This window comes from Sesamum indicum, linkage group LG2, assembly GCF_000512975.1.
Source record: "Sesamum indicum cultivar Zhongzhi No. 13 linkage group LG2, S_indicum_v1.0, whole genome shotgun sequence".
NCBI lineage: Eukaryota > Viridiplantae > Streptophyta > Magnoliopsida > Lamiales > Pedaliaceae > Sesamum > Sesamum indicum.
In genome coordinates, this window is record NC_026146.1 from 125288 (window position 1) to 148996 (window position 23709).

At 37.6% G+C, this 23709-nt stretch overlaps 5 protein-coding genes across 8 annotated transcripts in view; 1 reads left to right on the top strand and 4 right to left on the bottom strand.

Moving 5' to 3' along the window:
* LOC105174789 (eukaryotic translation initiation factor 2D) overlaps window positions 1-2133 on the bottom strand; it is a 5970-nt gene extending 3837 nt beyond the window's left edge. Inside the window, exons 1-3 of the mRNA XM_011096983.2 lie at window positions 1784-2133; window positions 1037-1148; window positions 1-119 (exon numbers count right to left, since the gene is read on the bottom strand). The exon at window positions 1-119 is cut by the window's left edge and continues 13 nt beyond it. Coding sequence (XP_011095285.1) covers window positions 1-119; window positions 1037-1148; window positions 1784-1918 — 366 coding nt within the window. The 5' untranslated portion in view covers window positions 1919-2133. The remainder of the gene's footprint in view (window positions 120-1036; window positions 1149-1783) is intronic.
* Window positions 3079-8716, bottom strand: LOC105174805 (uncharacterized protein SLP1). Of its 3 annotated transcripts, none has more exons than XM_020691770.1 (6): window positions 8658-8716; window positions 8459-8536; window positions 6630-6860; window positions 4869-6145; window positions 4708-4793; window positions 3079-3345 (listed from the first exon to the last, which is right to left on the bottom strand). In XM_020691770.1, exons 3-6 carry the CDS (start codon window positions 6787-6789, stop codon window positions 3117-3119), a joined length of 1752 nt encoding a protein of 583 aa, XP_020547429.1. In that variant the 5' UTR covers window positions 6790-6860; window positions 8459-8536; window positions 8658-8716; the 3' UTR covers window positions 3079-3116. The 3 variants fall into 3 exon arrangements, with proteins under 3 accessions (XP_020547429.1, XP_020547428.1, XP_011095309.2); XM_020691769.1 differs by lacking the exon at window positions 8658-8716 and adding an exon at window positions 8300-8344; XM_011097007.2 differs by lacking the exons at window positions 8459-8536; window positions 8658-8716 and adding an exon at window positions 8300-8404.
* On the bottom strand, window positions 8748-11061 carry LOC105174796 (pentatricopeptide repeat-containing protein At4g20090-like). Its single transcript, XM_011096995.2, is given in 2 exon segments — window positions 8748-9808; window positions 9811-11061. Coding segments are annotated over 2 exon segments (1980 nt in total). The 5' UTR covers window positions 10769-11061; the 3' UTR covers window positions 8748-8786.
* LOC105174819 (uncharacterized protein SLP1-like) lies at window positions 15516-20406 on the bottom strand. Its single transcript, XM_011097028.2, has 5 exons — window positions 20110-20406; window positions 19129-19359; window positions 17368-18644; window positions 17207-17292; window positions 15516-15837 (listed from the first exon to the last, which is right to left on the bottom strand). Exons 2-5 carry the CDS (start codon window positions 19286-19288, stop codon window positions 15609-15611), a joined length of 1752 nt encoding a protein of 583 aa, XP_011095330.1. The 5' UTR covers window positions 19289-19359; window positions 20110-20406; the 3' UTR covers window positions 15516-15608.
* Window positions 20754-23363, top strand: LOC105174826 (RNA-binding protein 7). 2 transcript variants are annotated; one of them, XM_020691728.1, is made up of 4 exons: window positions 20754-21015; window positions 21444-21655; window positions 22039-22219; window positions 22948-23363. In XM_020691728.1, the coding sequence occupies exons 1-4, from the start codon at window positions 20781-20783 to the stop codon at window positions 22956-22958; spliced, it is 639 nt and encodes a 212-aa protein (XP_020547387.1). In that variant the 5' UTR covers window positions 20754-20780; the 3' UTR covers window positions 22959-23363. The 2 variants fall into 2 exon arrangements, with proteins under 2 accessions (XP_020547387.1, XP_011095342.1); XM_011097040.2 differs by lacking the exon at window positions 22948-23363 and adding an exon at window positions 22341-22850 and having other exon boundaries at window positions 20764-21015.

Sequence of the window (23709 nt, forward strand, 5' to 3'; positions counted from 1 at the left end):
AGCAGGAATTTGGATTCCAGGAAACATCAAATCAGCCCCACCAAGAACAAATCGAGAAACTTCACCCCCTTTCAACGTAAAAGCAGGCAAAAGATCGGGAACCTTCCACAAAGCGTAAACTGGCATCAAATAGGATGGGGAAATCAGCAGTCTGTCAGGAGAAGCCCTAAAAAACATAGTAGAGTACAAGCAAACACAAGTACAGCAGTTTTATGTATTAGCAATTAGAACAGAAAATTGAAGCATCTTAGAGCAAACAGAAGAAAATACTTTTCAGAGAATAAACAGGATTTAGTTGCTATAAACAAGTAATCTTTCATGGTTTTAGTTTAAACACTCGAGAAATGCAACATTATAAAGATACCATGAGATTGTCTTAAATGGAGAACCCCTATTATTTAACCACTTTCATATTGAAACGACTTTGTGTAGGTTACAACTACTTTGAAGCTTTCTTTATCTAGAGGAAGCTACGTTGGTTGCACACACTAAAAGTTAACCAAACAAGGACCACATGCACCCAATGTGTAGAAAGTATCTAAGATGAGAACACTACATCCTATTTGGCGGTAGACTACACAAAACTTCCATTTAAGGAAGTGGCATTGGCATTCTCCAATGTCACTACTATTTTACTCTACTCCCCTCCATCAGTTCAGTAGCAAGGAGTTTTAATCCGGATGCCCTGATTTCAGATGCCAGAGACAGTTGACTCGGAGGGTTAGTCTCGCCTGTTTATGATGAGTCACCAAATCCATCCAACTATAAAAAGAAATTTTTGATGCGAGCAGAATATCAATTCTCCCATCTAATAGGGTTTATTAGGTGGTTCCTAGTACATTGCTCAGGCTCAGAACAATTTGTTGCTATGTTTAAAATACATGCACTGAAACAATTAGCAATAATGTTTGAATATTGAATAAATAGGACACACGAAATAAAAAAAAAATTCACATACAGTTAACAGCTGGAGCAAAAACTTTCATGCACTAATAAAAATACAACATATTCCGTATATAACAAGAGCTTACAGTACCTGTAGGGAATATTTCTGAGCCTCGTCCATCGCCATCATAAAACATGGGGCAGTCCCCTTCCAGACCATATACAAGAACTCGGTTTGGATACTTTGACACAGTTATTTCTACCTAAATAATTTTAGATTACGTCAAAACTAGACAGGAGCAGCTTGCACATAAAAATATAGACAAAACCGAAAAATTTGTTTTGTGACCTATCAACTTCTGGTTTCCCATCCAAAGTACTCAACTTATGACCTTCACTAATAGCATGCAACTAACCCAAAGCTAGATGTGCAACTAATACGTTGAATGGGCACCATCAGAGAGATTCAAGGTAAATGCTAGTTAAACATTCAAAATCTACTTCCGATTCGAAACCATGAGCAAGGAGGTATTATATGGCAAAAAAGTTTTACTTTATACGGTAAGAAGCAAGCTTTGCACAGAAACATGTATCCTTAAAATTCATTCTTCACAATAGAAACAAGTTCTTCAGAATCGTCAAACATTCAGCATATCATCAGCTCTAACTCAAACATTCACTGACATGTGCAGTAATCAGAATAGACGTGTAAGAGAAAGAAGTTTCTTTTATTTTTTTTGGGGGGGGGGGGGGGGGGGGGGGGGGGGGGGGGGGGGGGGGGAGAGGAACTCCAGACCATCCGTGTGCTAGTGATATTGTCGATTTTATCGAACACGCGGTAAGAAGCTAAAGAAATGAAAGCAGATAAGAAAAGGTTTTACAATTATAATGCATAGACCTTGGGAGGAAGTAGAAGATCGATATGAGCGTCAGAAGCATTGCGAAAGCGGTCCCTGATTGCACGTTTCAGTTTCTTGCGATCTGCTCCGGAGAGGCGCTGTTGTGATTTGGCCTCCACTGCCTTCTTGAACATTTTTGTATTGGAAGGCTTTGTTGATTGAGGAAGGTTGTAGATTGCAGTAAATAGTGATTGAGTGAGGACTGAGGAGGGAGCTTAAAGAATAAAGGGACTGCGACTGCGAGTAGATTATACCTACTGATGATTGATTGCTATTGTTGAAAAGTAATGAAGAAGAGAGTGTGAGCATAAGGCGGTGGAAAAGCTCTTGGAGTGCCCTTTATATGAATTTCTTGCAGTGGGGGTGGGGGTTGGAGGTGGGGGTGGACAATATAGGGGTAAAACCGTAAAGGGAAAGAACTCAAGAAAAATGCGAAGTAATAAAAAGAGTCGTTATGTAGAAATTATATTTAATGTTATATGCCCTTTTTTTTAATTATTTTTTGTCCTTTTTTAAAAATAGTAAAGATGTGGTTTGGAATATCTTTTGTCACACCCTCCTCTCCTTCGAGTTCCCCGACATCCAATATTTGTTTGAGGGATTATAGTATTACAGTAGAGGAGCAGGTACCATTCACAATACATCATCTGGCCCTGGCAAGTTTATTACACGGATACCCACACACACACTTGTTTTCAGATGTGTCGCAATTGACTGAATAGAGTCCAGGGAATTTTAGGCATTCTGTGCACACTTGAATCCCTTGGGTGGCACAGCTACTGGGGTATGAATACGTGCAATTTTTTGCATCAACCACCAACCCGCCAAATCTTCCATCATCATCTGCACATAATCATCATTTTGTTAACACATACGCTCATTATAATCAATCAATCACTGATTTTACATATAAACTACATATAGGTATTGTTAAGTGATTACCAGATGGAATGAGAAATACCACCACCACCACAAACAAGAATTTTGCGCAAAGCTTCATCATTTTGCAACTCTGTTGCTTTCCTTGCAACATCATAACTAATTTCCTTGAATTTATATACACATGCACAAACACAATGTTTAACATATCCCCGTAATTATGTTATCAGATATTTCAGCAATCTGATTCCCAATATATAGTTGGTCAAAATTTCACACGCTACTCAACTCCTTTTAATTCTTCAAATTCAATTCTATTGAGAATGAAATCCACCACTCTGGTCTTGCAAATAAACAAGATTTTAAGGCAAGAAATCAATATCGAATTATACAATCACAGATATTGGTAAGAAGAACAATGCTACTCAAGAAAATAATTAAAAGCTACAAGATTCATAAGGACAGGATGATTACAGTAATGCTACAGCAGAGTAGTAGGTAAAACCAGGAAGACCTCTTGGAACAAAATTTCCGGGAATCCTCGCATCTATTAACATTTGGTATCATATCTACGAACGACCTTATAAGAGCTAAGAATCCAAAACCTACACATACAAGAAAAATAACAATTCCCTTGTTCTCCAGATGTAACTGGTTCCTCCGCACCTTTTCCACCTCCAACCTGCCGTAAGCAGACAGCAAACTCAGCATAAACAATGTAAGTGGAAAGCTGTAGATAAAACAAGAAGGGTACCCACCACCACCATAATTAAGACACTAGGACTTGAAGAAGTAACTGAAACATAATGCTTCACTACTGAAATTATTTTTCATATAATTGATTTCGGCCATATTAATGAAGTGCAGAGGTCCAGTAAAAAATTTAAATGACGGAGCAAATACACACCAAAGCAATTTTGCACAAACCAACTTAACTACTTGGTCTCAGTTACGATCAGAATAGCTTTCTCTGAAACATCTCAAACTTTATTTCATTCGACATGAAGGGTAGACTGGCAGGAAAGTTGAAGAAATCCAAGTTCAATAATGTTTCCAGGAGAAGTCAGATCAGAATGGAGTTATCGAAAAAGTTACAGTGTGTAGATCTTTTCCTAATCATAAGGAAAATTAAGGGAATAAAAAAACATGTTTTTAATCAATTAATTGGAATGAAGGAAAGAGAGATAAGTAAATGATAGAAGAATGAGAATAAAGAAGAAAGGTGACAGAATGCTGCACATTACTTAGGAGGAGCCATAACACAAGGTGTCTCTTCTTCTATGGGCAAAACAAAATACATATTCATCTAACCATCAAAGAAAGAAAAACTGGAAATTGGAATGCAAAAGACTAGGCTACACCTACATTCTTTTCCTTTTAAATACCTTTATTAAAATATTATTTAAATTTAGATGCATTACAAGAGGGTGTCAATGTACGAGCATACAGCTGAAAAAAAACTTGAGTCAATATGTTCATAACTCAGTGCATGACTTTTCTTCGCAAATTTCTGAAACTTAAAACAACACAATCCGCTTGAAATTTCAATAGCAAACTAAGGAGATTATGCAACATTTAATGATGTGCTCCATCCACTCACACAGTCAATAGAGCATTTTACAAACTATTACTAGCATATATATATTCTCAGAATCGGGATATCCATATCAAGGTTTTTCAACTTCTTTATTGAATTCTAGTCTTTCTGAAGGAATTAATCAACTATGTTTCAAGCCAATTGCATGGTTATGTTGCGAAGTTCTTTTCTTTGTTTAATGTGGATCCATTTTATGCAGTTTTAGTTATTAAGGTGTCTAGTGTTGTTAATGTGTCAATAGTTTAGGAAGTCACACAACAGATGTTCGCAATATTGTTAATCATATATTTGTTCTCCTTATGCGTGGCCAAGAAGAATGCTCTTTTACCATGACCAGACTCGGACAAACAAATAATAAGAAAACAAAAGACTTTGCACCAAGCAAATTCAGCAACAAAGGTAATTTAAATGTGAAGTGAGATTCACATGTAAAATAATTAAGGGTACCTGAGAAGGGTATTTTCTTTGAGTATATTTTCCAGCTGCATGGAAACAAGAGATTTCCAAGACAAAAGATCACCAATCTCCTTAATCTGCAAGGGCGTTTAAGAGTTAGAAGATTATGATAAATGAAAGCATCAACAGATCAATACAAAAGATATACAAACCATGTCCTCCTTGCTGTCTGAGAAACTCCGGATATCAGACATGATCTTCTCTAGAAGGACGCCTTTATCTCCAACTTCCTTATCAAATTCTTTGAAGATGTCACTGTATCTGGAATTCAATTCCTCCAGGTATCGCTCGAGAACTCCTAAATTCAAATCCAAGGATCTAACTTTTTTAAGGAGAATCTTAAGAACACTATCCCCCGGCATCCTATTAACCGGCTGATGTCTGATTTCTTCAACTGGGTCAGGCACATCAATATTTAACCTTCCACGTTTCACATCAGAGGTTCCAGTTGTAGTATCAGGCTCTTCAACTAGAGCTTCAAAAGCATCACCTTCACTAGCCATGTGCTGGCTCAGACCAGTCTTCTTCTCGTCCAATGGTTCTCCAGATACTGGTAGCTTATCTTGAACTGAAACCAGGTCCTCAAGCATTTTCTCAACAGCATCAACACCATACACTTCCAGGACACTCAATGTACAGTAGAACTCTGAACCATGATGACTTAGAAGATTCAGTTTAAGATATCTCACCCATTTTGGCTCGGGAAGAACAAACCTTTGGGCATGCTTCAAATTTGCAGCAGTAAAATTCCCAAGTTTGACCCAAGAATCAGTAGGATAAACAGGACTGCCTAATAACACAAAATCTTTCAAATTAGATGAATGATGCTCAAAATTTGCTATTTCAATAGTATCCACCAAGGTTTCTTCAGAAAGTTCTATTACAACAAACTTCTCTTCAGTGGAGCAAGGATTCCGGAGGTACTTGTCTTTATCTCTGTTCAAGATATTAGAAGCACCCTTGGCTTCCTTATTGTAAGACAAGACCTTTGCTCCTTTAGAAGCAGATGCGTAATTGTACTCCGCCCCACCAGGCTCCAATCTGTGAATGATGCTTCCAGCCTGACCAGATAGATACCTACTTTGAGAACTAAATGCTTTATTCTTGAATTCATCAAGACCCAGAGGTACGCCACGGGAGGGTCTGTAGACTTTAGGCTTTTGCTTTTCCATATTTGCAGGTACGTTTCTCTTTATGGTAGCTTCCTCAGCAGCAGACTCAGAGTTTGCTCTTGCCAACCTAACATGTGGTTCACTGTTACTAAAATCAGGTTCCTGAACACTTACAGAAGCATAAGCACAAGAATCACTGGAGACAATTTCCTCTGATGGATGTCTGTCCACAGGTAATATGGAATTCGCACCCCTTTCAATTGCTTCTATATCTTCATCCCATCTTGTTGAATTAACAGAATATTGTTCAGGCTTCGCTACATCCATCAAGAAGACAGGCAAAGTTCATTTAGTGAGGAGAACATCAAGCAAGGAACTGGTAATTTGAACAAATGGGAGCTTTTAATTTCACATGATGATCAATTTTCACCAAAGCCAACAATTGAAGAGTTAGAAACCACATGCCAACTCAGAAATTGTAGCTACTACACAAAAGAAATCATCATACACCAGATATCACCAATATTTACTCACTAGAACAACAACCAGCCACACACATAAAACACACCGAAGAGGGATGGGCAGAAGCAGAGCATAGACAATAATCAATCTTATAACATGAATTATGCCTGAATCCCAAGCATCAAATGGAGTTATGAGCAATACCTAAAAGGAGCTGACCACAAGAGGAATACTATTTTGTGCCCTGACATGTTTTGATGACAAACCAGGATTGCTTGATAAAGAAGGCTTATCGAAAATTGATGGTAAGCTAAATGGAAATTTACATGGCAGACTGACCTTTATGAAAATCCCCGTGGCCGATCCATGTATTTAAGAAGAAGACAAGGCCCCAGAGAATAACAACAACTGAAACAGAGACCTTATACAAGCGATTTCTTCCACAAATCGACTCCTCCAAAGCTCTCCTCTGTAGAAGAGCTCTACGTGATCTCTGCATTGCACATAAATCCACCTTGCTACGGGTAACAGAACAGTTGATTTGAGAGGAAACAGAAGAAATATCCGAAGCTGAAAAATCAAGGAGTCATATTATTGCATTGCGGCCAGAATATCTCTTGGCATTTATAGAAGTAAGTCAATAAAAATATATATTAGATAATCATCAAATAAGCAGAAAAATATTTTAGATACAAAGCTTCCCCAAGGATCACAAGAAATAGGATCGGGTGCTTCTTTGATGCTGCCTAATAAAAACTAAAGACTGAAAAGAGAAACTGTATTCTGAAAAATTACTAGGTGATTCTCTGAATAAATAAATTAGATGGACAACATCTGAAAGAGAAAACTTGCTAGTGCTGAGAGCCTTTAATTTGAAAAAGAATATGAAAGAGAAGTAAAATGGAGAAATATCACAATAAAGCCACCATATCAAATCATATGGAGAAAAGAAGAATAACATGACCTAGGGTGCTGAAACAAATAAAAACAAAGAATGATAGACAGGTCATTGAGAAGCCGAAACATGATATAAACTTTAGCCTAGATATCACTGCCAAGTTGCAAGTTTTTCAAGATTGCAGGTCTATTTGCAGTTGAACTTCTTACATCCAACAAAATGATTATTGGCATGAAGCAAACGAACAACCTTTTAACATCAAGCATCAAAAACTAAAATAAGGCAGATAACATTAAAGAATAAGATCAAGGACCACCTCCAGTTCTTATTGCAACAAACGATAGAAGCATCCCAAAACACTCACCTTTTAACAAAACTTCACTTTATATATTTCTTCTCTTCTACATGAAAGCTACACGAATTGTATATATTGTACTGTTTATAGAACATAACTATTGCATCAGGCATCACATTACAATTTGCAACGAATAAGTGCCATTTTCATTTCCCTAAGATCCAAGACTCACAGTCCAAGTGCATACCCCGTGAATCCATACTACAAAACGACCCAAATAAGTGCAGTTAGAGCCCAATTTTCTGTACACCATACACTCAAATATATAGCATGTACGCATTTTCTTCGCCATATAAATGCCAAGAAAAGCAACTTCATATTAATTGGGGGACCAAAAAAGATTAATAAATCAAATTTAAAAACGAGAAAAAAGCTTTTTCCAGGTACTACGACAGAGTAAATGAAAGAACAAAATTATTTACTATTGATATAATAAAAGTAAATTCAAGAAAGCTGAACAACAAAGACTTTCTGCTGCTGTAGGTTTTCTCAAGTCAATATGATTGCTCCAAACAAGAACGTTATACAATAAATAAAATCAACTCAACTTGGAAGGATCAATCACTACAGTGTTGAGCATGCTACTCTTCCTCTAATTTTCTAGAATGGGGGCAATTCAAGTAAATCACCATCCAATAATTAAACTATGCGCTACAGGCACCATCACACAAACTTCTCCATGTTTAAAAAATTCCTGTTTGTTATGGAAAACACCAGAGGACAGTACACAGTGAATAAGAACAAGGCTGGTTTTACCACACAGTGAATTTTTAGCTTGCCCAATGCATTTTCCAGCCCCTCCTGCACATTTCATAAGTTCAATAATTGCTATAAGGCTGATGAAGGCATACGGCAGTCCTCAGAAGTGCTTTACCATAACCAGAAAAGATAATGATATCAGTACATCTGTTTCACCTTATCAATGTCTATTTTGTATGTAGTGACATGGGGATATTTCAGACTCAGCTGCCTGATTTCAGGGGACAACACTACCTGTCAAAATTTCAAATCATGAATAGATCACAAACAAGTTTGAGTTAAGAACCAGATTGTACTGTGATGGAAGTAAGAAGTTTTAATAACTTACAGGGACTACACCAATCAAAATTTCTACCTTTTCCAGGAAATTAGCAGCGAGTAAGGAAGCCCAAGAACCGGTACTCCAGAAATAAAACTAATAATATTTTTGAAGGGCACTCTGGAGTTACAAGTCATACCCGAAAAAAAAGTTTCACCAATCAACTCAGAAGAATAATTCGACCCAACACTTGTTAATTACTGCTAGAATTTTCTTTGGTTTACAGATCTCTCGAACAACTTTCTCCCAAGTGGATACTTTTGGGTGCAAAAAACTTTGAAGCATCACTTCTATAATTTTGGATGCTCCAACTATTCTTTGTTGTTTGTATAGCCTTAGTACTAGCTCATCTAGAAACTCTCTACCATCTTGCGGTGGATCAACCTTCTCCTTTAAAGTTTTCAAGAATATTTTGCATGTAACTGAGTCAGGATTGCAGCCTAGATCTAACATGCTATTTATAAGATCAATAGCATGGGAAATCCTATTCTGTCTGCACAGAGCATTAATAAGTATATTGAAGGTGATTGCGTCAGGTCTGGAGTTGGACGCTTTACATAGCATCTCATTAAATAAGTCCAAACCCTGTTCTATTGACCCAGCATTGCACAGACCATGGATCATGGAACTATAAGCTACAGTGTCAGGTGTCAATCCTTTAGCCAGCACATGCTTCCATATCATCAGAGCATCTTTCAACTTCCCATCCTTACACAAGCCATGAATAAGTACACTGTAACAAACCTCATTATCCTTGCAATCCTTCTCAGACATCTCTTTCCATAAAAGAATTGCCTTATCACTCTTACCCACCTGAAAGAAACCCCTGATCAGGGAGCTGTAAGTGAAAGCATTTGCCTTGTAGCCTACATTAATCATCTGAAAAAGAAACTCTTCAGCTTCATAAGGCTTTCCTTCTCGACATAAACCATCTATAAGAGCACTATAAACAACTGTATTGGGCTTGCATCCCTTCTCTATCATCTTGCCCCACAATTTTAATGCATCTTCAGATTTTCCTTCTCTAAACAATCCACTAATAAGCGCTGAATAACTGTACTCATTTGCTCTATAGCCCCTTTCCTCCATTGCCATTAACACATGCAAACCATCAACAGCTCTTCCCTGCTTAACCAGCCCACTTATAATGGTTCCATAAGTAACATCATTTGGAATAAGTTTATTTAGACTCGACTCACTGCCTTGTCCAGCTTTCCTTTGAGACACAACCCATGTATGAGTGTGTTGTAAGTAACCTCATTTGGAGTGCAGCCCTTCAACCTCATATTGTCGAGTAGCTTTGCAGCTCTGGCTAAGTCCCCCTTCTTGCAAAGCCCATTAATCAACACATTAAATGTTGCTGGAGTTGGAGAACACCCTTCTATTTGCATCTCATCCAACAAAGCCACAGCATCTTCAGTCCTATTGTCTTTACACAGGCCATCCATCAATGTGCAATAAGTGAATACATCAGGGTCACACTTTAGAATAGGCATGTCCCTGAATAAGTCTACAGCCCTACTCACCCATCCGGACTTGCATAGCGCTTTGATCAATAAATTAAATGTCAAGACGTTTGGGGAAATATTCTTCTTCTTCTTGACAACATAATCATAGAACTCCAAAGCATGACGGTACAAACCTTGTTGAATAATCACATTAAGGACAGAGTTAAAAGATTTAACAGTTTGTTTACACTGAAACTCATCTACCATTCTATCAAATAACTCAATAGCTTTACGAGGCAAATTCGCTTTCCCACAAGCTCTGAAGATTAATATGAAATTCTTTTCAAGAAAAGCTCTTTTATCACGCTTCATCTGTTCAAGGACCATCTCCAAGGACCTGAAATCGCCATATTTTGCATGGTGTTCAATAAGAGAGTAGAATGTGGAATCACCCCGTCTGTAAGAGCCCAACTTCCTGGAATCTCTGAATATTGTATCAGACATTGGAGGACCCTCAAAATTAGAGCGCGATTCTTGAGAACAGGTACCATCCCTATGCCGAAGCTGGGGCTCAGGACTTTCATTCAAATGCTGAGCAGTAGGAGAGGGCTTTGCAGAGAAGAGTTGACAGTGAGACTTACTAGGTATAAAGAAGAGCCTGAGAGTTGAGCACTTTCCCTTAGATGTGGAGATGGGCATTCCTCTAATTACGGGTTTCACCGACAAAAACCGAGCTCTCGCGGAATCTACTCCAGAACCACATTTTTTTGTAGCAGAAATTCAATTAGGTTTAGATTGGATGGTTTGGAGAGAAAGGACCGAAAACGCACTGTGGGGAAGAAACAACCATGTTTTGAGGTGGGAAAGTGACGTGGCTTGGTCCTAATCATCCAAAAACCTGAAATCGTATAGGGCCGTTTTCGAGAGCATCACGCTACCAGAGCCCAAAATCGCCCACTTCGTTAAGAGTACTCACAGTAAGAATTAGTTAGCAACCGTGCGAAGGTATACGAGTATTGTTAGGAATGACTAATAAGAAGACCAAGTCCTTTGTTCTATTTTTAGCTATTAACCAACAAATCTTCTTTTATTCTATTATATTTGTTGGATTAAGGATTGGATAAGTCCAATTAATTTTATCTACTTAGGTCATGTTTACTAACATAGAATATAAGGGATATCAAACTTTATTGGAGTTAGTCCATCGTTTACTTCCGAACTGCGTAGCCCAGGATGAAAGACCGAAGCCCGGTACTTAACTAGATAAAACGATAGATATGAATCCGGCTCTTGGGGGTGGGATTCGTAATCTCAGAAGTTATCCCTGCATTTATGGCTGTTGCAATTACTTTGTTACCCTCAATTTTTCTCGCTTTACGATTACTTCTGTCTTGAAGAAAAAGAGAAGCAGATCACAACCCACCCCCTTCTCTCTCCTCTATTACAATGACGCCGCATCCAAAATATTCAGGAACCAGTTCGACACCGACGTCACGACATGGTCGCTGGCGGGGCGACTGTTCCAAGTAGAATACGCGATGGAGGCCGTGAAGCAAGGCTCGGCGGCGATAGGGCTGAGATCGAAGACTCATGTGGTGCTCGCCAGCGTTAACAAGGCGAGTTCTGAGCTCTCCTTGCACCACAAGAAGTTCAAGGTCGACGACCACATCGGTGTGGTCGTCGCCGGACTGACGGCCGATGGACAACAAGGCTCAGGTTTAGTTTAATTTCTTGGTTAAACCCTAATAAGTGTTTCATTTCTCGTTTTTCGTACTTGTTTGGTGGTTTATTTTGTGGAGCATCGTCTAATTGAGAATTGGGGTTTAAGATTAGGGGACTAGTAGTGTAGAAATTCGTGAAAGGATCACAACAAAGAAAGCGGTTATGTAAGCTATCCCCCGCAAATCTGTTATGAGAAATACACTTCTGGGCCAGTGTTTCCATGCTCGAAATGAGAAAAGCCATAAAGAAATTTTTTATCTTTTCCAGCCTTTTCTGCAGGTATGTTTGTGTTGCTAAGTTTTATTTGAGTCTCTCACTAAGCTCTCTTCTTTCTCTTTTTCTTCTATTTCTTGGAAACACGGATGTGGTGGTATGCACCTCTGTTATAATTTGTCTCTTATCCTTCCAGTCTCTTGAAGCTTTGCAAGACGGCGAACATGAAAAACAAAGAAGGCAATTTTTATACTTTCTCCTGCATCAAGAGCCCGTGAGCAGTAATTTTAGTGTGCTCATGAGGTAAAAGGCTTGCCAGGTAACTTGGCCACATGTGATGTTTTGTACTCTAGATGATACAGTTTAACAATTGCACAATCTGGACAAATAATGCAGGTTAACTGCTCATTACACTGTTAGGATGGAACAAGGAGATATTAAAAGGCAGTGGACCTAGGAACCAAAGATGAGCAATAGTTTGATACTCTTTCTTGTGGATCCTAATTATGTAATTGTTTTTAGTTATGATAGTTTTGCTTTGAGTTCTTGAGAATGATAATTTTCTGCTGTATGTTTTATTGACAAATTCGTCTAAAGTTGAGCCTTAAATTTACTGATTAGAATATCATATCAGACAAGCTGGCAGGCATATTCTTGAACAAGTTTCAGATGTTCGTGGCCTTACTTGTGGTCTGCAATTTCTTTGCTCCATGCCACCATCATTGTTTGCCGTCCTATTGGGGTTGAGACATGCTCTGAATTTGGTAAGATGTAGTAGCATAGTGGGACTGCTTTTTGTTTTACCGTCAATAAATATTGCAAAGTGTTGAAGTCCACCTGAGTAATGATCACTTGACTTAATCACCTATATGTCTATATCTATTAAAGTCACATGGGTTTTTCCGGAGTACTTCTCTTTGCTCATAGTATAAGCTTCAGCCTTATTGATGAAGTGAGTTTCTTGTCTTTCCAAAATTTCTCTTTTCATCCATAGTTGCAACTTTTGAGAGAGATGTTCGACTAAACTGGAACCACAGTCAGTTGGTTGTTGTCTTTTCTCCTTTATGTAACAAACTAGTAATGTGTAGAAGATAAACATCACCATTTGTTTTTTAAGCTACCCCTGAAAAATTTTATTTTAGCTTGTGATGTGTGCACACTCTCTCAGTTTTAAGCTTGTACTGGATTTATGTGGTTTACCTGGTACATTTGGTTTAGGATTTTAGAGCTGAGGGTGAGAATAAAGATCACAAGCAGAAGTGTCAGTTAGCTTTGAATATTTGGAACAAGTATCCAAGTTCTTTACACTTGTGTGTTTAAACCATTTGTATCTGGTATATTCATACTTCAATGATATGAATTAACTGATCAAGGATGCACTATTTGTATTAAGGGGGACCTTATAAGGAGAGAAATTGACGAGTGCGATTTCCCCAACTGCCGTATTGGGGGTAGGGGAGGCATTTCATTTATTGGATCAGGAAACCGTACAAGGACTGATCAATGAATTCGAGGTAGTGGGTGAAGAGCCCCAGCTGATGAATCCGTTGCTCCAGGCCAAGCCAGTGCTGCTGAACCAGGTCCAGCTTCTGCAGATCAGGGACCCCCTACCGACCAAGGCGTCGCTCCAATGGATATCTGATGATGCCATCTTATGGTTAAAGAAATGATTCTTGTGTCTTGAAACTTCCAACACCATGACCTACTGAACAGAATTGCTGGTAGTATTTGTATGTTTGTTTTATGAGCAGCAATCAAATTGTACTTCTTTAGTGAAATTATTTTAGTTTATCCTTTTGTGTCTTGCCTTATATTATTTTCTTTGAACACTGTACGGTGCTCTTTATTCGTGTTGGGATACAATGATGAACTTTGCTTGTTTGGAACCAATGGCTTATGATTTTCATTAGCGTTTATATTTAGGAAGCAGGCTGATGGATCTCTTTCTAAAGTAGCCGAGGAAGGTACATATGCTACCATCTAAAATTTTATGTTGACGTTTATTTGAAAATCTCATACTTCATGCTCAAGATCATTAATCACTAAATTTAATCGTTTTTAAGTATATTATTAAGGGTTCGTTGGACTAGCGAAAAAGGGAAGTGAAGGGAGGATGGAAAATAATAATATTTTTTTATCAAATTATTTGGTATGATGAAATGGAGAGTAAAATTCGTATACTTATCCGTTTGGTACGAGGAAAATATATTGAAAAGAAAAGTTTAATTTCTAAAATTTTACTAATTAGCCATTTCGCATTATTTTGTATTAAAAAATAAACAAGTTAATAATGTATTAAAATAATTTCAAGTTATTAAAATATAAATCTTATTAATAAAAATATTCATCCAACAATAACATAAATATGTTCTATTTGGTTGTCTTTTTTAAAATTATGTACAACGTTTGCAGAAAAAGAAAAAAGTAGATGGAAATGACGAAGAGGGGGGGGGGGACAACTGTCTTCTGTAATTGCTCAAATTGAAGGGGATAAAATGGTAATAGAACTAGAAAATGGTGGATTTAATCTATACAAGTAAATAGAAATGTAAGGATATATTGTCACTCTTATCCGGGGAAGTAAACATATGAGCACTCCATCCCATCTGGCACAATCCAACTGACAATCCAAAATTAATCCGGAGGGGGGATACGAAGTGGGGGAAAGTAAACATGACCTAAAGGGAAAGAACTCAAGAAAAATGCGCAGTAATAAAAAGAGTCGTAATGTAGAAATTATATTTAATGTTACATGCCCTTTTTTTTATTATTTTTTGTCCTTTTTTAAAAATAGTAAAGATATGGTTTGGAATATCTTTTGTCACACCCTCCTCTCCTTCGAGTTCCCCGACATCCAATATTTGTTTGAGGGATTATAGTATTACAGTAGAGGAGCAGGTACCATTCACAATACATCATCTGGCCCTGGCAAGTTTATTACACGGATACCCACACACACACTTGTTTTCAGATGTGTCGCAATTGACTGAATAGAGTCCAGGGAATTTTAGGCATTCTGTGCACACTTGAATCCCTTGGGTGGCACAGCTACTGGGGTATGAATACGTGCAATTTTTTGCATCAACCACCAACCCGCCAAATCTTCCATCATCATCTGCACATAATCATCATTTTGTTAACACATACGCTCATTATAATCAATCAATCACTGATTTTACATATAAACTACATATAGGTATTGTTAAGTGATTACCAGATGGAATGAGAAATGCCACCACCACCACAAACAAGAATATTGCGCAAAGCTTCATCATTTTGCAACTCTGTTGTTTTCCTTGCAACATCACAACTAATTTCCTTGAATTTATATACACATGCACAAACACAATCTTTAACATATCCCCGTAATTATGTTATCAGATATTTCAGCAATCTGATTCCCAATATATAGTTAGTCAAAATTTCACACGCAACTCAACTCCTTTTAATTCTTCAAATTCAATTCTATTGAGAATGAAATCCACCACTCTGGTCTTGCAAATAAACAAGATTTTAAGGCAAGAAATCAATATCGAATTATACAATCACAGATATTGGTAAGAAGAACAATGCAACTCAAGAAAATAATTAAAAGCTACAAGATTCATAAGGACAGGATGATTACAGTAATGCTACAGCAGAGTAGTAGGTAAAACCAGGAAGACCTCTTGGAACAAAATTTCCTGGAATCCTCGCATCTATTAACATTTGGTATCATATCTACGAACGACCTTATAAGAGCTAAGAATCCAAAACCTACACATACAAGAAAAATAACAATTCCCTTGTTCTCCAGATGTAACTGGTTCCTCCGCACCTTTTCCACCTCCAACCTGCCGTAAGCAGACAGCAAACTCAGCATTAACAATGTAAGTGGAAAGCTGTAGATAAAACAAGAAGGGTACCCACCACCACCATAATTAAGACACTAGGACTTGAAGAAGTAACTGAAACATAATGCTTCACTACTGAAATTATTTTTCATATAATTGATTTCGGCCATATTAATGAAGTGCAGAGGTCCAGTAAAAAATTTAAATGACGGAGCAAATACACACCAAAGCAATTTTGCACAAACCAACTTAACTACTTGGTCTCAGTTACGATCAGAACAGCTTTCTCTGAAACATCTCAAACTTTATTTCATTCGACATGAAGGGTAGACTGGCAGGAAAGTTGTAGAAATCCAAGTTCAATAATGTTTCCAGGAGAAGTCAGATCAGAATGGAGTCATCGAAAAAGTTACAGTGTGTAGATCTTTTCCTAATCATAAGGAAAATTAAGGAATAAAAAAACACATTTTTAATCAATTAATTGGAAAGAAGGAAAGAGAGATAAGTAAATGATAGAAGAATGAGAATAAAGAAGAAAGGTGACAGAATGCTGCACATTACTTAGGAGGAGCCATAACACAAGGTGTCTCTTCTTCTATGGGCAAAACAAAATACATATTCATCTAACCATCAAAGAAAGAAAAACTGGAAATTGGAAATACACAATGCAAAAGACTAGGCTACACCTACATTCTTTTCCTTTTAAATACCTTTATTAAAATATTATTTAAATTTAGATGCATTACAAGAGGGTGTCAATGTCCGAGCATACAGCAGAAAAAAAACTTGAGTCAATATGTTCATAACTCAGTGCATGACTTTTCTTCGCAAATTTCTGAAACTTAAAACAACACAATCCGCTTGAAATTTCAATAGCAAACTAAGGAGATTATGCAAGATTTAATGATGTGCTCCATCCACTCACATAGTCAATAGAGCATTTTACAAACTATTACTAGCATATATATATTCTCAGAATCGGGATATCCATATCAAGGTTTTTCAACTTCTTTATTGAATTCTAGTCTTTCTGAAGGAATTAATCAACTATGTTTCAAGCCAATTGCATGGTTATGTTGCGAAGTTCTTTTCTTTGTTTAATGTGGATCCATTTTATGCAGTTTTAGTTATTAAGGTGTCTAGTGTTGTTAATGTGTCAATAGTTTAGGAAGTCACACAACAGATGTTCGCAATATTGTTAATCATATATTTGTTCTCCTTATGCGTGGCCAAGAAGAATGCTCTTTTACCATGACCAGACTCGGACAAACAAATAATAAGAAAACAAAAGACTTTACACCAAGCAAATTCAGCAACAAAGGTAATTCAAATGTGAAGTGAGATTCACATGTAAAATAATTAAGGGTACCTGAGAAGGGTATTTTCTTTGAGTATATTTTCCAGCTGCATGGAAACAAGAGATTTCCAAGACAAAAGATCACCAATCTCCTTACTCTGCAAGGGCGTTTAAGAGTTAGAAGATTATGATAAATGAAAGCATCAACAGATCAATACAAAAGATATACAAACCATGTCCTCCTTGCTGTCTGAGAAACTCCGGATATCAGACATGATCTTCTCTAGAAGGACGCCTTTATCTCCAACTTCCTTATCAAATTCTTTGAAGATGTCACTGTATCTGGAATTCAATTCCTCCAGGTATCGCTCGAGAACTCCTAAATTCAAATCCAAGGATCTAACTTTTTTAAGGAGAATCTTAAGAACACTATCCCCCGGCATCCTATTAACCGGCTGATGTCTGATTTCTTCAACTGGGTCAGGCACATCAATATTTAACCTTCCACGTTTCACATCAGAGGTTCCAGTTGTAGTATCAGGCTCTTCAACTAGAGCTTCAAAAGCATCACCTTCACTAGCCATGTGCTGGCTCAGACCAGTCTTCTTCTCGTCCAATGGTTCTCCAGATACTGGTAGCTTATCTTGAACTGAAACCAGGTCCTCAAGCATTTTCTCAACAGCATCAACACCATACACTTCCAGGACACTCAATGTACAGTAGAACTCTGAACCATGATGACTTAGTAGATTCAGTTTAAGATATCTCACCCATTTTGGCTCGGGAAGAACAAACCTTTGGGCATGCTTCACATTTGCAGCAGTAAAATTCCCAAGTTTGACCCAAGAATCAGTAGGATAAACAGGACTGCCTAATAACACAAAATCTTTCAAATTAGATGAATGATGCTCAAAATTTGCTATTTCAATAGTATCCACCAAGGTTTCTTCAGAAAGTTCTATTACAACAAACTTCTCTTCAGTGGAGCAAGGATTCCGGAGGTACTTGTCTTTATCTCTGTTCAAGATATTAGAAGCACCCTTGGCTTCCTTATTGTAAGACAAGACCTTTGCTCCTTTAGAAGCAGATGCGTAATTGTACTCCGCCCCACCAGGCTCCAATCTGTGAATGATGCTTCCAGCCTGACCAGATAGATACCTACTTTGAGAACTAAATGCTTTATTCTTGAATTCATCAAGACCCAGAGGTACGCCACGGGAGGGTCTGTAGACTTTAGGCTTTTGCTTTTCCATATTTGCAGGTACGTTTCTCTTTATGGTAGCTTCCTCAGCAGCAGACTCAGAGTTTGCTCTTGCCAACCTAACATGTGGTTCACTGTTACTAAAATCAGGTTCCTGAACACTTACAGAAGCATAAGCACAAGAATCACTGGAGACAATTTCCTCTGATGGATGTCTGTCCACAGGTAATATGGAATTCGCACCCCTTTCAATTGCTTCTATATCTTCATCCCATCTTGTTGAATTAACAGAATATTGTTCAGGCTTCGCTACATCCATCAAGAAGACAGGCAAAGTTCATTTAGTGAGGAGAACATCAAGCAAGGAACTGGTAATTTGAACAAATGGGAGCTTTTAATTTCACATGATGATCAATTTTCACCAAAGCCAACAATTGAAGAGTTAGAAGCCACATGCCAACTCAGAAATTGTAGCTACTACACAAAAGAAATCATCATACACCAGATATCACCAATATTTACTCACTAGAACAACAACCAGCCACACACATAAAACACACCAAAGAGGGATGGGCAGAAGCAGAGCATAGACAATAATCAATCTTATAACATGAATTATGCCTGAATCCCAAGCATCAAATGGAGTTATGAGCAATACCTAAAAGGAGCTGACCACAAGAGGAATACTATTTTGTGCACCTGACATGTTTGATGACAAACCAGGATTGCTTGATAAAGAAGGCTTATCGAAAATTGATGGTAAGCTAAATGGAAATTCACATGGCAGACTGACCTTTATGAAAATCCCCGTGGCCGATCCATGTATTTAAGAAGAAGACAAGGCCCCAGAGAATAACAACAACTGAAACAGAGACCTTATACAAGCGATTTCTTCCACAAATCGACTCCTCCAAAGCTCTCCTCTGTAGAAGAGCTCTACGTGATCTCTGCATTGCACATAAATCCACCTTGCTACGGGTAACAGAACAGTTGATTTGAGAGGAAACAGAAGAAATATCCGAAGCTGAAAAATCAAGGAGTCATATTATTGCATTGCGGCCAGAATATCTCTTGGCATTTAGAGAAGTAAGTCAATAAAAATATATATTAGATAATCATCAAATAAGCAGAAAAATATTTTAGATACAAAGCTTCCCCAAGGATCACAAGAAATAGGATCGGGTGCTTCTTTGATGCTGCCTAATAAAAATTAAAGACTGAAAAGAGAAACCGTATTCTGAAAAATTACTAGGTGATTCTCTGAATAAATAAATTAGATGGACAACATCTGAAAGAGAAAACTTGCTAGTGCTGAGAGCCTTTTAATTTGAAAAAGAATATGAAAGAGAAGTAAAATGGGATGATTACACAATAAAGCCACCATATCAAATCATATGGAGAAAAGAAGAATAACATGACCTAGGGTGCTGAAACAAATAAAAACAAAGAATGAAAGACAGGTTATTGAGGAGGAAAAACATAGACCTTGGCGACACAAACTTGCTTATCCCATGAAAAAGAAAGAGTAGATACAGCAGTAATAAATAAACAAATATAAAGAAGTTGAGTAATTTGCTTGGGATCAAAGATTGAAATGACGAAAAAGTCTTAAGATACAGAAGTGAAACAAAAAAAAAAAAAAAAATTATGTTAGCAGCGACGTAAAGTAATAAAAAGCAAGTGTGGATGGTTTGATTGAGGAAGAAGTGATGGGAATGGGGAAGGTTTTATAAAACCGCAATCTAAACAACAATAAATCAAACTCAAAACTCACACTGCAACTGAAACCGAAACTCAAAGAAACCCACCCAGAATGAATCCACCTGAGTAGAAAAGTAGATTGAAGAACAACCTTGATTGATGGGCGGAAAAGAAAAAAGGGGTTGAATCAAGAGATCGAAAATCAAAATCTGGAGTGTAAACTCAGCGTGACTTGGTGGTGGGAAAACCAAAAAAGGTGTTGGAAAATTGAGAGGAGAAGTGTGAGAATCGATATTCTGTGGGTAATCGGAGTGAGAGGGCGGGGGTGGGGGTTGGAGATTGAGGCGATCCCTCCTCACATCATCATCTATCTATGTATATATTATTAGAAAAGAAAGAGAGTATATGTAAGTAAATGTGTATGAAGAGAGAGTGATTAATGATGATTATTATTAGTAGCTATTAATAAATAATGAAATTAGTGTCCTACTCCACCTCCTAATCCTATTCTAACGGATTTGTGTTTGTGGGGGTGGAGAGGGAGAGAGAAGAGAGAAGAGAAGGATGATTTGTGTTTGTGGGGGTGGAGAGGGAGAGAGAAGAGAGCAGAGAAGGTTGTTGTTGAATGAATTTGAGAAAGGCGTTAGAATTTGATGAGTGCAAAATAAAAAAGCGTTGGCATTCGGAATTGGTGTGCGTTTCAAATTTTGGATTGGAAAGGAAAGGGGAAGGAACAGCTGTCACATGGGCCGCGCCCACTCATACGTCCATTGGGCCTCGGTGTTGGTTCAAGTTGCGCTGCCTCTCTTTCCGCTTCCAATCCATTTTACTTATATTATTTATTCAAACCCTCTCACTCTCTCTCTCTCTCTCTCTCTCTCCAAAACTACCACACCTGCAACTTCTACCTCATACTCTATTGAATTTCTTCTTGCTATTCAACTCATGGCCGACAACTCTAATTCGACTGTTTATATTGGTATGCTCTCTCTCCCTCTTTGTGATTTTTGATTGTGAATATCCCCCTTTCCAGCAATTTCAGTTTCTCGACGACATTTGACTTTCACACATTCATCTCCCTGCTGTTTCTGTTTTAACCTTTCATTCATTTCCCTGCCCTACACACCTGTCTTCTCCCACACATCCATGTAATATTCTTACATGTCCTATCCTTACTTGTTACTTCCCTCCTCTAACTTGCTTAATTCTTCTTCTTCACCCATGCCCTACGCCTACCACCCTTTTTCTCTCGCTTCCAATTTCTTTTTCTTTTTTTTTTAATTATTATTTTCCATTAAAAAACAATTTCTATGTTTGTTTGCTAGTGCTATCTCGGTATAGAGAGGCAAATTTTGTTGGACTCACAGTGGTGGAATTATTAACTCTGCATCCAATTTCCTTCTACAGGCAATCTTGATGAGAGAGTGAGTGATAGGGTGTTGTATGACATCCTCATTCAAGCAGGCCGTCTTGTAGATTTATATATTCCTCGAGATAAGGACACTGATAAGCCTAAAGGTTATGCTTTTGCTCAATACGAATCAGAAGAGATAGCTCATTATGCTGTCAACCTTTTCTCTGGCCTCGTCACACTCTATAGAAGGACACTCAAATTTGCGGTAAGGACATGTCGTTTACACTCACACTCCCTTTATTTATTAACTTTTCTATCAAAATTGATGTTATGCTCTCTTTGTCATCTTATGATGATTACTTGTTGCTCCTAAATGGTTATCAATGAATGAATGAATCAATGTATCACCACCCCCTACTTACACCCTCTGATTTCCTTGCTTCTTCTTGGAAGATGTCTTGTTAAATCTCTAGTTTCTTTTCTGTGAATGGATATACAGAATATTATTATTTAGTAGTGGTTATCACACTGATGGTTGAGGGGTGGCTGCTTCAACTCTCGTTTAGGATGTGGAAACTATGTAGGAGGGGGAAGCCTCATTCTTTTGTAGTTTTGTTTGTTTAACAATATTAATTTTGGAAAAAACAGATATCTGGGCAAGACAAATCCTCTTTGAGGCCAGACAAATCCTCTTTGAGTGTACCCATATCAAGCACGCCCACAGGTAGTTCTTCTCTCAAGTCAAGGCCATACAATGCCCCATATAATAGTACGGAATTTTCCTCACCATCTCCAAGGTTTTCAGAGCACAAATTGAATTATGCACAAGGTGAATAATGCTTTTCTAATGCATTGATTTGTTTTTCCATCATGAAGCTCTAATCTGTTTTGTTTCTTTGGGATCTTAATTTTCTTGTTGTTAACCATATCTTTTTCTGATTCATTGCCAGTTCCCTCTGATAAATCTATGCAACAACCAAATGGGTATAGATCATATCATGACAACACCGATTACAATTACAGTCGAAGAGTATTTGGGGCAGCATTGGATAGTGTTAGTCGCAGTAGGTCGGGACGATATGAGACGCGTAATTCAGTGAATTATAATCCTTCTTACTGAATTTTAATGACAGACTGGATAGAGACCAACTTTGACAGTCTAAAACATCTTGTATGAAGTGGTGCAACCCTTGGTGTTTACTGACACCTTTAGAATGTTAGTTACGTGTAGTCTCTTTTGTATGAATATGCCTGTATTGGAGTGATTTATGTTGGGATCTTCTGGTGTTCATCTGTCCTTCCAGACTGCTGAGTGCTTCTGTCAATGTCTGAACCAAGATATATTTCTCTTGTTCACTTCTTTGACGTTATCTCCTGAGAATTCTTTCTGGCTGTATTGTTATTACGTTTGTGTACTGTCAATTGTGGACTTATATGACTTGCTTAAGCAGCATCAAAAAGTTTGCCACTTCTTCTTGCTTCCTAGTTTGCCATTTCCTGTCTTGTGTCGATTTTATGTTTATGTTGTACTCCATCCAATATTTTGGTGGTCTGCAGTTGTCAGATAATAGTTCCTCCGAGGTCATCCTTGTCTGATATAGAAGATCGCAGAGGATCGTTGCTTTGTTGAGAAGGTGGTGCTGCCTTTGATTGAAATAAAATTGCTCTCCTCAAATGAGCTCAAGAAAAATAAGTTTAAGGAATGAAGTGGTGGAAACTGATGATACGATGTATACATGAAGAAGGAAGTTGGTTGTATGGATGCCGAAGCCGATACAAGATATGATGGATGCATCCTGAACATTCTGGACTATCACTGCCTCCAAAAAGTAGGGAGTTGAAACATTGACGAGATGATTCGTACGGATGTTACATGCAACACTGATTTTAGACGAGCTGCAATTTCATCACTCTCTTGTTAATTCTGTAGTTAATTGATACTCTCTTTCTCAATGATGGCAAATTGCTGATTATATGAATGGTGATAATACATACACAAGAGTATCATTTACCCACAAGAAGGTTTTAGGATTAAACGTAAGAAAATGAGAAAAAAGTTATCAACTAAAAATAGCTTTTTCCACTTGTAGATAGTGGAGATATGAGAAAGTTTTAGTGAGTAGAAAAGAATAAAGCATACTAAAACATAAAATAAAAAAACACCGAAAAGATGCTCTTTTTTAATATACAATATAAGTACTCCATTTCAAAGGTTTCTTCTTCTTTTTTGTTTTATTTTAGTAATTTATTTTAGAAAAAATTGCGTGAAATCTTCATGTGTTATGAAAATTCAGTTAGAAACTCCTGTGTTAAATATAT